General features: G+C 44.5%; 1 protein-coding gene across 1 annotated transcript in view; it reads right to left on the bottom strand.

Moving 5' to 3' along the window:
• klhl29 (kelch like family member 29) overlaps window positions 1-12,500 on the bottom strand; it is a 243,334-nt gene that overhangs the window by 44,326 nt on the left and 186,508 nt on the right. The window contains exons 9-10 of the mRNA XM_076272852.1: window positions 1,168-1,350; window positions 792-972 (exon numbers count right to left, since the gene is read on the bottom strand). Coding sequence (XP_076128967.1) covers window positions 792-972; window positions 1,168-1,350 — 364 coding nt within the window. The remainder of the gene's footprint in view (window positions 1-791; window positions 973-1,167; window positions 1,351-12,500) is intronic.

Genomic DNA, 12,500 nt, shown 5'->3' with positions numbered 1-12,500 from the left:
TCCCTACATCTTTACTTCTAAGACCCTACCTTACTTCTAAGACCCTACCTCTCTGGGATGCTTTTTTTCATACCCAATCGTGTTGCCAGTTACCCTAATTAGTTGTGAAACATTCTTCCTTTTGTTTTCTTTATCATTACACAACTTTTCCAGCATTTTGTTACCCCGTCCCAACTTTTTTTGAAACATGTTGCTGGTATCAAAGTCCAAATTAACATATATTTTCCATGAAATAGTCAGATTTGTCATTTTCAGATTTGATATGTTGTCTGTGTCCTTCTTGCAAATAAATATGAGTTTAAGAGATTTGCAGATTATTACATTCTGTTTTTATTCACATTTTACACAATGTCCCAACTTTTTCTGTTTTGGGGTTGTACACTATACGTCACAATCTACCCCATATGCCAGAACTACACCCAAATACTTCAACGCTACACCCAATCAGAAGCTCAAAACCACACAAATCAATACTTAAATAAAAAAAAAAAATATATATCAAACAGCTTCTCAGAACGCTGCAGAATGTTTATGTGGACTATCAGGGACTATGCATTATCCCTTACTAATCAGGTGACATGTTGGACATTTGCAGTGTTTAAGAACTGACCAACAGTTTCTTCATTTCTTCAGTTCATCTCTCTCTCTCTTTCTGCCTCTCTCTCTCTCTCACACACACACACACACACACACAGACACACACAGACACACACACACACACAGACACACACACACACACACACACACACACACACACACACACACACACACACACACACACACACACTCACCTCTCCACATGATCCAGGTTTCCGGTCACACCCAGTCCCCCGATGGCGTACAGTTTGCCGTCATACACCAGGCTGCTATGGCGACAGCGCGGTGATGTCATACGCGACACCAGGTTCCAGTTGTCCAAAAGAGACATGTAGCACCAGACATCTGACACCATCACACCGGACTCTGTACCACCTGCAAAACAAACACACACACACACACACACACGCCATCAGATGTCTTCTACCATTACATACAACTTTGTGTAAAATGTATGCACTATTAAGACACACACACACACACACACACACACACACACACACACACACAGACAGAAATTACTGGACACAGTAATACTAAAAACACGTCACAGAAGTTCATGCTCCCCACCTGACAGGTAAATGTTGTCCCCGGCCGAGATGACGCTGAAGAACTCGCGCTCGTAGAAGGGCAGGCTGGCCAGTGGGTACCACTTCCTGTTCTGGGGGTTGAAGCAGGTGACGGCTGTCAGCGGCCGCTGACTCATGCCGATGGCCTGCCGACCCCCCACCAACACGATCACCTCGGCCACACCTGGGGCAGGAGAGAGGGAGGAAGAGAGAGAGAGAGAAAGATAGAGGGAGGAAAGGAGAGAGGGAGAAAAGGGAGAGAGAGAGAGGGATGGAAAAAAGGAGAGGCTTAACACTCCTTTATTGAAACAATATCAGGTGTTTAACCACTACACAATAAAAACATTGTTAAAAACACATACAAGTTACAAGTTAAAAAGAAACATCACTGGGCTCGCAGAGCAGATTCATATGTTGAAAACAACCTGCCCATCTTCCCCACCCTCACACAGCAACCCCCCCCCCCACCCCCCATACCGCCAGAAAGCTCTCAATGTCATCAACTATCTTGTAAAAAGCATATTCAGACTTGATCCCCCCCCCCCCACCCCCCTAAAAAGGAGAGAGAGAGAGTTGGAGGTGAAGGGAGAGTGATGGAGACAAGAGAAAGGAGATCAATTCAGTTCCACTGCAACCATTCCATCAGCTGTCTCAGTCCACTAAATGTGTCGCCGACTGGACTTGTGAGCATCCATACACCGACAGACATGACGTGCCTGGCGGACCGAGTCAGACCCCATCTGACCTTTTGATCAAGTCAGCCACACTCACACACTCCTCTAACTCACTTCATTTGTGTGATCTTAAGGGAGTTCAATTCCTTCAAGGACCTGCAGTTGGTACAATAAGCTTTATTTGATGTTTTTTCTTTTTTTTTGTTAAAAGACACTGAAAATGGTTAACTTAAAAGTACCATATATTTTTTTTTGCATTATTCTATTATACTTATGTAAAGCTGTTTGGCACTTTGGTGTTTTTTTTCCTTATTTTTCTATATTTTGTTTCTGTGTTCTGATATATTGCTGTTTTGTACTTCAACAGCTGTCATGGTTAAATATGCTGTTTGATATATGGTTATGTCTGCTACAAAACTGCTGTCTGCACCATTTCCCTGCGGACATTATGGATGCCCATACTCCATCTTGGCCATGCTGCTGTCTCATCAGGCTACGATACCACCAGGGGCCAGGAGAGAGGGCAGACCACCGTCCAATCAGAACAGAAGAAACTGGCTGTGAAGGCATGGCATTTCACCAATCAGAGACTAAGACAGAGTTAGGCACTGGCTGCGGTTTTTGGAGAGTGTTTGATGGTGTCAGTGGCGAGTGTTTTTAGTGAGTGATTTACATGAACGTTTTTACTGTACGTGAGGTGAGAGTGTGGTGAACAGCAGGTGTGTGGTGATGCTGTGGTGATTCTGTGGTGAACAGCAGCTGTGTGGTGATGTTGTGGTGAGTGTGTGGTGAAGGGCAGGTGTGTGGTGATGCTGTGGTGAGTGTGTGGTGAAGGGCAGGTGTGTGTGCCGATATCTCGGTGAGGATCTGAAGACATGTTTGTGGTGAATGAATGACAGATGCGTGGTGGTGACGTGGTGAGCAGTGAGGGGTTAGGTGCCTTGCTCAAGGGCACTTCAGCCGTGCCTACTGGTCGGGGTTCGACCCGGCAACCCTCCGGTTACAAGTCCGAAGCGCTAACCAGTAGGCCACGGCTGCCCCAAACACACACACACACACACGTCAAGTGCAGCTGGCTGTGAGTGTGGCCTGAGAGACTGGTCTGAGGTTAGTGGAACATACTGATCATTATGATCATCAGCTCAGAAAGCCAACACTCCAGAACTCAAATATAAGCACCATCATCTCCTGTCAGAGGTTGGAGACGGGTCTCTGTGTTTTCCTTTCTATATCCATGTCCCACACACACATACACACACACACACACACACACACACACACACACACACACAGCTTCCATGTCTAGAGGGATCTGATTAAGTCTGTATGTGTGTGTGGGTGTATGTATGCATATGTAAGTGAGTGTCTGTATGTTAGTGTTAGTGTGTGCATGTGTGAGTTTTGTGTGTGTTCGTGTGTTTGCTTGTGTCTCACTCTCTCTGTGTTTGCGTGTGTGTGTCTCCCTCTGTGTGTGTGTGTGTGTGTGTGAGTGTGTCTCTCTCTGTGTATGTGTGTGAGTGTTTGGATTGAGAGCACACAGGAAGGCTTTGTGTCAGCGCGGAAAAGACAGAGGGAGGGAGAAACAAAGACAGACAGAGAGAGAGAAAACACACACAAGAAAAGATAGATAGAAAAAGGGAGTGGAAATGAAGAGGGAGAAACAGAGAGAAAAGGAGAATGAAGACAGAGAGAGAGGGAGCTGAGAAAGGCTTGCCTGAGGCCTTCGCTCATTTTTCACCATCGATTCTTGGCTGATCCATTTCTCTGTGTGTGCCGGTGTGCATAGATTTGTTTGTGCGTGTGTGTGTGTGTTTAGGTGTGTGTGTACATGTGTGTGCCTGTGTGCGTATGTGCATAAGTGTGTATGTGTGTGTGTGTGTGTGTGTGAGTGATTGTAGTCCCTGCTCCCCTGACAGACACACACACACACACACACACACACACACACACACTGATCCATGATTTCCTTTGCCCTCCTGCATCCCTCTTCTCAAAACACCATCATCCTTTCTTTCCATTCCTTTTCTTTCCTCCACTAAAACATACATCATATTTTCCCCCTCTCCTTCTCAAAACATCATCCTCTCTTTTCCCTTCTCCTCTCCTCCGAATATGTCACCACAGCCATGGTGAGGTAAAAAAGAGGTCCCCTATGGCTGTGTGTATGTCTCTCTCTCTCTCTCTCTATTTATCTATATCTTTCTCTCCTCTTTCTCACACACACACACTCTCTCTCTCTCTCTATTTATCTATATCTTTCTCTCCTCTTGGGCTGAGTAGAGATGAGTAGAGGTGCCCTCCCTCAGCTGCAGTTCAATCAAAAAGTGAAATTTACAGACACAGCAGAAAACAGAGACCTAAGTCTGTGAACTGTGTCCAAGTGCCAATGGCACGCACACACACACACACACACACACACACGCTCCTGTCTCTTTCTGAGGGAATCCCCTTACCCCCGCCACATTCCCTCTATCTCTCTCTCTTACACATACATTCACACACACACACACACACAAACACACACACACACACACACACACACACACACCTGTGGACCTCAGTCTAGAGCAGGGGTGGGCAAACTGCGGCCCGCGGGCCCGCCAAGCACTTTCATCTGGCCCGCCGAGCATTTCATTTGGTTATCAGGCTGCTCGCTATTTTTTTCCTGCGATAGAGAGGACGTTGGTTAGCATTACTGCAAACTGCTTTTCACTCTCCTTAGATAACGTTTACAATGTCAATGTCAAAACATCATGTTAAATAGAGATAACATCATGTTAAACTAAGTTAACTCTTCGTTATCTCATTTGCAGCAGATCTAACGTGAACATTATGCGATCCATTTAATTGGGAACGCGTCTGCACTCACGAGAGGGAGAGAGAGCCGCAGGTTCCAGCTGGCTTGATAATTGATATCCCCTTCTTATTAGAAAGTTTTAAAAGGAAATCATGAAGGCAACAGTAGTTCCCACTACTGACCATTTAAAAACTGTGAGGCCCAGCCGTAGGTACAGCATTAGCCATAGCGGAGCAGGCAGAAGATAATTGAGAAATAAACGTGAATTAAAGCGACTGTCTTAAAGCGACAGTGCACAATTTATACATTTGTTAAACAGCATAAAATTAGCAATATTTTTAAGCAATTCATATTTTAAAACAAATACTTTTCATACAAAATTATAGGCTATAAAAAATGTATTTTTTTATGTGTGTGTGTGTGTGTGTGTGGGGGGGGGGGGGTTGGGGTTGTTGTGCGGCCCGCCGGCCAATTTTCAAAACCCAATGTGGCCCTTGAGCCAAAAAGTTTGCCCATCCCTGGTCTAGAGTCATAAAGGTGTGAAGACTCACACCTAAATCATTTAAGAACGATGTCTGCACACAGCTTCCAGAGATCTGAAAACACACCTGGCCTAGTTCCGGCTTGCAACTGGGTTAAATCTGGACTGAATCTGGTTTGGATCTGGCCTGAATCTCGCTTGCCTCAGGGTCATGGTCGACTACTGGTGCCAGATCTCACTTCAGTGGCGGAGAAAAGCACATTTCATCGCCATGACAATAGAGGCGGAGATGCTGGCAGCAGTGTGTAAGGTCGCGTCTATAAAAAGATGGAGGTGGCACTTTGGGGAGAAAAACATGCGTGTGACAGAGAGAGAGAGACAGCAGAGAGAGAGAAGGCATTAAAGGGCCACCAGGCAAGCCTGATGCTTTTTCTCTACCAAACTCCCCCTCGCTCGGTCTGAAGCTCTTTTCCTTTTCTTTGCGTCTTCCGTCAAGGGTTTTCGCTGCTTCTTCGCCGGCTCTGCCATTATACACACGTTTGCAACAATCTCTAGCGTTTTGTTAGCCTGCCTCTGTGCTGTAAACTGATCCTGCTTCGGTCGGCGGGTAGGATACACCGAACTTGCAAGTGGGATATTCTTCCTACAGGCAGTAGGGGCGGGCGAGAGAGCCTTCATTCGCCCCGTAATGAGTCATTTAACCATATACCAACTTACGAAGATGATTAATTAACACGAAAATGTTGCCTGGTGTCCCTTTAAGAGAGAGAGAGGTATTAATTAGCCTACATTCATCTAACTCCCATTGTCAGATAACTGCCAGTGTATGTGTGTGTGTGTGTGTTTATGCACATGTGTGCATGTGTGTTTGTGTGCGTGTGCATGTGAGTGTGTGAGAGAGAGAGAGAGAGAGAGAGAGAGAGAGAGAGAGAGAGAGAGAAGATGTGTGAGGTTGCATGTGTGCATGTTTGTAAGAGCTCATGAGCAGGCAGTGTGATCGCCCGAGTTCCAAGACTGACATCTGTTCTCATTACCACCATCTCTCTCTCTCTTCTCTCTCTCTTTCTCTCTCTGACTTTTCAAAAGCAGTGTTGCCAAGGCAAACATATTTTAATACAACCATACAACTACAAACAGATCTACTTTGGGTAAAACTAATAAATAATCATACTATCATGGATAAGACTGAGTGATAGTAAAGCATGGTTTGCCACAATGTGAAGGGCCACACATTTCCTCGATGCTAACTGGTACTGCGTAGCTAGCTACTAGCTTGGTCTTGGTTTCCCTGGATTGCAAATTGAAATGTAGATTTCTGTCTGAGGTGTACTAAATTTATTTTTTGTAATATATGTATGCTTTGTCTTCTGTCATGCTTGATACTATCTTTTGTGGCTATGTCTCATGTTTGTCTGTTGATGCTTTATGTCCTACATGTATGTCTACATGCCTGTCTATTGATGATGCTACTATATGTCTTACATGTATGTATTGTTTCTGTCCCTTTGTATGCTGTCCTCCTATACTTAAATGAGCTGCCTAGGGATGCAAAAATAATTTCAGCACAAACTGACAAATAAAGTTGTATCGTATTGTATTGTATAATTATTTTTGATTTTTTGAAAGCAGTTTCATTTGTTTGGTTGCTCAGTTTTGTGAAGCCAATATTGCCACTATTCTTCTTATTCTGGTTTTCAGTATGTTTGAGGTTTGCCTGTCATGTGCGTTGAATTCAGATTATTCTTTTGTTGTCAAAGATGGAAAAGGGCCTTTTTGGGGTGTCCCTTGTAAAAGGGCACTAAAGTGACATTTGTCGGAGCTAGATAATATTATGTGATAGAAAAACCTGAATGCCCTTTTCTTTAATATCAGTTCCTAGACGGAACCTTTCAAGTGCTGCCCTCCCTTAGAATCGTCTACAGTCACCACCATAGACTGTTTTATACAGTCTATGGTCACCACACACAGAAGGGTGAGAGAGGAGAGGGAGGGTGAGAGAGCCAGATATGAGTGGAAGAATCAGATTTAGATATGAAGTCAAAGCATGCCACAAGACGAAGGAGACAGTAGCTAGACAATAAAGCAATGCCACCTCCAACCCTCTCTAGTCTTCTCCTCACTAGCTCCATCTCTCTCTTTCTCCTTCTCTCCTGTATCCATTCCTCTCTCCTTCCCTCTCCTCTGTCTCTATCCCTCTCTCCTTTCCTCTCTTCTGTTTCTGTCCATCTCTCCTTCCCTCCTGTCTCTATCTCTCCTTCCCTCTCTTCTGTCTCTATCTCTCTATCCTTCCCTCTCTCCTGTCTCTATCCCTCTCTCCTTCCCTCTCCAGAGGCGGACAGAGTACACAGCTTCATTACTTGAGTAAAAGTACAGATACCCTTTGCTAAATTTTACAAGTACAAGTAAAAGTAAAACAGTCAGATGTCTACTTAAGTAAAAGTTCTGAAGTCTTGTTTTTAAAAGTACTTGAGTATCAAGAGTACAAGGGTAGCCTAAATTTTCTAAATATTGCATTACTACTGCCACAGTGCTTACATTTACAGAAACGTCCTACATGGAGTTGAATGTTAATACCTTGGAGAATGTAAAATGAATTGGAAGTAAAATCAAGTCATTTTCATATTTTTACCATGTTGCCAGGGATGGGCAGTATTTCTAATACATGTATTTGAAATATGTATTTCAAATACAAAAAACTATCATTAACTTGTTCAGAAAATTGAAATAGTCCTGAGAGGTGGGGCCACGGGTTGGCACATTCCCGGGATGGACCTGCTGCGTCTTCATCCATTGTTTCGTCAATGGTTTCGTCTCTTATCTACCGGTAAATCTGACCGTGGAGTTGACTTTGGCGGAAAGCTGAAGGTGATTGCTGATAGGCTGTCCCAATCAGTGGCGCCTGCACAATCCAATCACGTTTGAGAGGGAAACAACAAATTGAGGGTTTCCCAGATTTTTCTTTTTCCCTTTTTCTCACGGTTATGGGTAGAAATGTAGTGGAGTAAAGAACATTTTCCTCTCAAATGGACTTGAGTAAAGTCATGAGTACACTACACCCCAAAAATGATACTCGAGTAAAGTACAGATCCCTCAAAATTGTACTCAAGTAAATGTACTCCGTTACTGTCCGGCTCTGTCCCTCTCCTCTGTCTCTATCCCCCTCTCCCTTCCTCTCCTCTGTCTCTATCCCCCTTTCCCTTCCTCTCTTCCTCTCTTCACGGTCTCTATCCCCCTCTCCCTTCCTTTCTCCTCTGTCTCTATCCCCCTCTCCCTTCCTCTCTTCCTCTCTTCACTGTCTCTATCCCTCTCTCCCTTCCTCTCTTCCTCTCTTTACTGTCTCTATCCCCCTCTCCCTTCCTCTCTTCACTGTCTCTATCCCCCTCTCCCTTCCTCTCTCCTCTGTCTCTATCCCCCTCTCCCTTCCTCTCTTCACTGTCTATCCCCTCTCCCTTCCTCTCTCCTCTGTCTCTACCCCCCTCTCCCTTCCTCTCTTCCTCTCTTCACTGTCTCTATCCCCCTCTCCCTTCCTCTCTTCCTCTCTTCACTGTCTCTATCCCCCTCTCCCTTCCTCTCTTCACTGTCTATATCCCCCTCTCCTTCCCTCTCTCCTCTGTCTCTATCCCCCTCTCCCTTCCTCTCTCCTCTGTCTCTATCCCCCTCTCCCTTCCTCTCTTCACTGTCTATCTGCCCTCCACTCTCATTTTCTGCCCTCGGGTCACTACACTAGCTGTGCAGTGTCTGTGTGTGATTGTGTGCTACTTTCTGTGTGTGTGTGTGTGTGTGTGTGTGTGTGTGTGTGTGTGTGTGTGTGTGTGTGTGTGTGTGTGTGTGTGTGTGTGTGTGTGTGTATGTTTCCTGCAGTCTGAGAGTATTTATGCTTCTCGGGAGAGTATCAGTGGAAGATGACACCTCTGACAGATGAATGTGAGGAGGTCCCCTCTCTTTTTCCCTCTCTCTACTGCCCTCTCTATCCCTCTCTCTGCTGCTCTCTATCCCTCTCTACTGCTCTCTCTCTCCATCTCTCTGCTGCTTTCTCTCTCCATCTCTCCCTCTCCAGCCCTTTCTCTTGACTCCCCTCTGTCCATGTCTCCCCCCCTCCCCTCCCCTCTCTCCTCTTCCTCTCTCTCCCCTCTCTCCCCCTTTCTCTCTCCTACTGTCTCTCTCTCTCCTCCTTTCTACCACTGTCCCCTCCCCTCTCTCCTCTCCCTCTCTCCCCCTCTCTCTTCAACCCTCTCTGCTGGTGTGCTCTAATAACTGCTATCTCTATAGATGGGCCTGGCTGCCCATCAGCAGATGAAGGACCTGCAGGCCCAGAGGCAGTCAGGCATCCAGACAGTGCCACACACACACACACACACACACACACACACACACACACACACACACACACACACACTCCTCTTCCACTGTGCTGATGCCTTAATGATGCTCCTGTCTCTTTCTGAGGGAATCCCCTTACCCCCGCCACATTCCCCCTCTCTCTCTCTCTCTCTCTTACACATTCACACACACACACACACACACACACACACACACACACACACACCCACACAGAGTTTCATGGGGGTTCCACACCCCCCACCCACCCAGCTGTCCTTGGCTCTCCTCTCCTCCTCCTCTCTCTCTGTAGTTCTGTACTCCTCTATTGTGTCTCTCTCTGCCATCTCTTCTTTTCTTTCTTCTCCTCTTCTGAGTCTTTCTCTATCTCTCTCTCTATTCATCCCTATTTCATGCTCTGCCCTTCTCATTTTTCTCAACCCCCTTCTCTCTCTCCCTTCATCTTTTTATTCATCCTTCTCCCTCTCTCCCTCTCTTCCTCGTTTTGCTCTCTACATTTGACCCCTACTGAGTTACCGAGTTAACTTTCTCAGCATCACACAGTAGTGTAGGGATGCCAGATATGCCATGCCTGTGTGTGTGTGTGTGTGTGTGTGTGTGTGTGTGTGTGTATGTGTATGTGTGTGTGTGTGTGTGTGTTAGGGGTGTAACGGTTCATGTATTCGTATTGAACCGAAACGGTACGGGCGTCACGGTTCGGTGCATGAATTTACACGGAGAATACACGGTATAAAAATACATAAAACTCGTGTGCGGATTAATTAATGTCATGCGCAATTACTGTTAAGTAGCGAGAGTTACGGGAGTTCTTTAGCGACACCTAACGCTAATCTGTAGCCTCGCCTTAGCTCTGAAGCTCTGATTGGCGCCTATGTTTTTTTTTTGTCAGGTCGTCGGTCGAGTCCGTCAGTCATTAGCAGCACTAAGGTTAGACCTACAAGAGTTAGAGGATCCGCTGGTCTCTTTAAGATCGCAAGTTTGAGAACTTCAGTTACAGTAACGTTAGTACAGGCGAAAGAGTGGTGGATAAGATGAAATTGTGTGTCGGCGTTGTTCAGCATTGGGTATGTGAGTGGAAAAAATGCTACACATATTCGAAGCCATCACCCAGATGATGTAGGCTACCAATCACTGAAACGAGGGGAAAGAAACTTCCCGTGCGCTTCAGCAGCCTTTGGATACACATACAAATAGGGCCAAAACCTATGGCTTAAATTAAATGATTTCGTAATGACAGAAAGCTATGTAAATCGGGTGGTAATTACCTTTATGTTGGGGTAACTTGTAACTTCTCACATGAGGAGCTGGTAGTGTTAAGTGCATAGACAGTAAAATAAAGTGACAACGCTAACCAGGCTAATAAACAAACCATGCTACGGTGAGTTAACGTCAAAGGGCAAAGTCACGTGACTTCTAGTTGTAGTCTGTTTATGAAATGAAAGGAGCAATTTCGTTTTTTTAAAAAAGGCAAAATAGTGTGATATTTTCACAGTTAGTAGGCTAGATTATTACTTTACACACAATGAAAAATATTGAGGCAAATTGTAGACCCTTCCATATACAACTAAACACAGATGTTGAAGGTCTTGCTTAAGTGGATTTTTAAAAATCATTTTCTATGTAATTTGCACTTTCAGAAATAAGAGATGCTGTAGGCCTATTTTCAGTTTTATAGCTGATTGTCTTATTTTGTTTACAAGTTACAGATTGAGTCTGGGCACTTATTGTACTGTTTAGCCTACATCTTACACACTTCAGGCTGTTGCAGATAGCTCAGGGAAGAGACTGTATGACACTAGGTGGTACAGCCTGAGACATGTACAAAAAAAAATGCTTTCTGCATTTTTGTTTTGCTTTTCCCTCCATTGTACCGAACTCGTACCGAACCGTGATGTCCGAACCGAGGTATGAACCGAACCGTGACTTCTGTGTACCGTTACACCCCTAGTGTGTGTGTGTGTGTGCGTGTGCGCACTTGTGTGTGTGTGTGTGTGTGCGTGTGTCTGTGTAAAATTAAGCCAATTACTCCAAAGGAGGAAACACACAACAGTGCTTTATATTTCCCTTCTGCGTCATGATCCTCTTATGAATGGAAAATGTAACATTTTAGGAGACTTTACAATACAGCACACACATTCAGGCACAAGCGAGAAAGAGACAGTGTGTGTGTGTGTGTGTGTGTGCATGTGTGTGTGTGTGTGTGTGTGTGTGTGTGTGTGTGTGTGTGTGTGTGTGTGTGTGTGTGTGTGTGTGTACATGTGTGTGCGTGTGTGTGTATATCTTAGAGCAGGGATGGGCAACTTTGATGATAGAGAGGGCCACAAAATGTTCTTGTCGCTGTCAAAGGGCCCGAGGGCACTGGGATATCAGGAATCAGGAGTATTACAAATATATACAGTAGCTTATGTCTGCACAGTTTATTAAATCAACATGCATTAATTTAATATTTTCTATACTCAATGCATTTTTAATATTGATTCTATTCACCAATGAACTTGAAATAAACTACACATTCACAATAAACCTTTTTTCCCACTGCAATTGGTAGTGACTCTTGTAAAAAGTCAATTTGTAAATAAATTACACATTCACAATAAACCTTTTTCCCACTGCAATTGGTAGTGACTCCTGTAAAAAGGCTCTATTGTTAGTGTATCTTAACCAGGGTTCCCACGCTAAATCAAATGTAAAATTCCATGACTTCCCTGACAAAAATCCTGAATTTCCATGACCAATCGGGAAATAAAAAAATGGCCATTGAAAAAAACAGGTAGGTGTAACTACAACCACTCACACAAGTAGTAATGGGAAAAAGCTACTGTAATAACTCAATAAACACCAATGCTGCGTGTAAATACTGTATTAAGCCTAATGTATTTTGACAAGACAATTTTAAACTCCTACACCAAAATTCCCTGATACAGTATTTCATGACTTTGCCCCCCAAAGATATAATTCCCTAACCTTCCATGTTTGGAATAGACTTTATTAAAATGCTGATGGTATTTTTGAAATTCCATGACCCGTAGGAACCCTGCTTTACT

The sequence above is a fragment of the Alosa pseudoharengus genome, unplaced genomic scaffold (assembly GCF_046254945.1).
Source record: "Alosa pseudoharengus isolate Yale_2024_CS ecotype anadromous, Long Island Sound unplaced genomic scaffold, YU_APseudo_1.1 YU_APseudo_1.1_scf_7, whole genome shotgun sequence".
Taxonomy (NCBI): domain Eukaryota; kingdom Metazoa; phylum Chordata; class Actinopteri; order Clupeiformes; family Clupeidae; genus Alosa; species Alosa pseudoharengus.
This window is presented reverse-complemented; position numbering and strand designations above follow the sequence as displayed.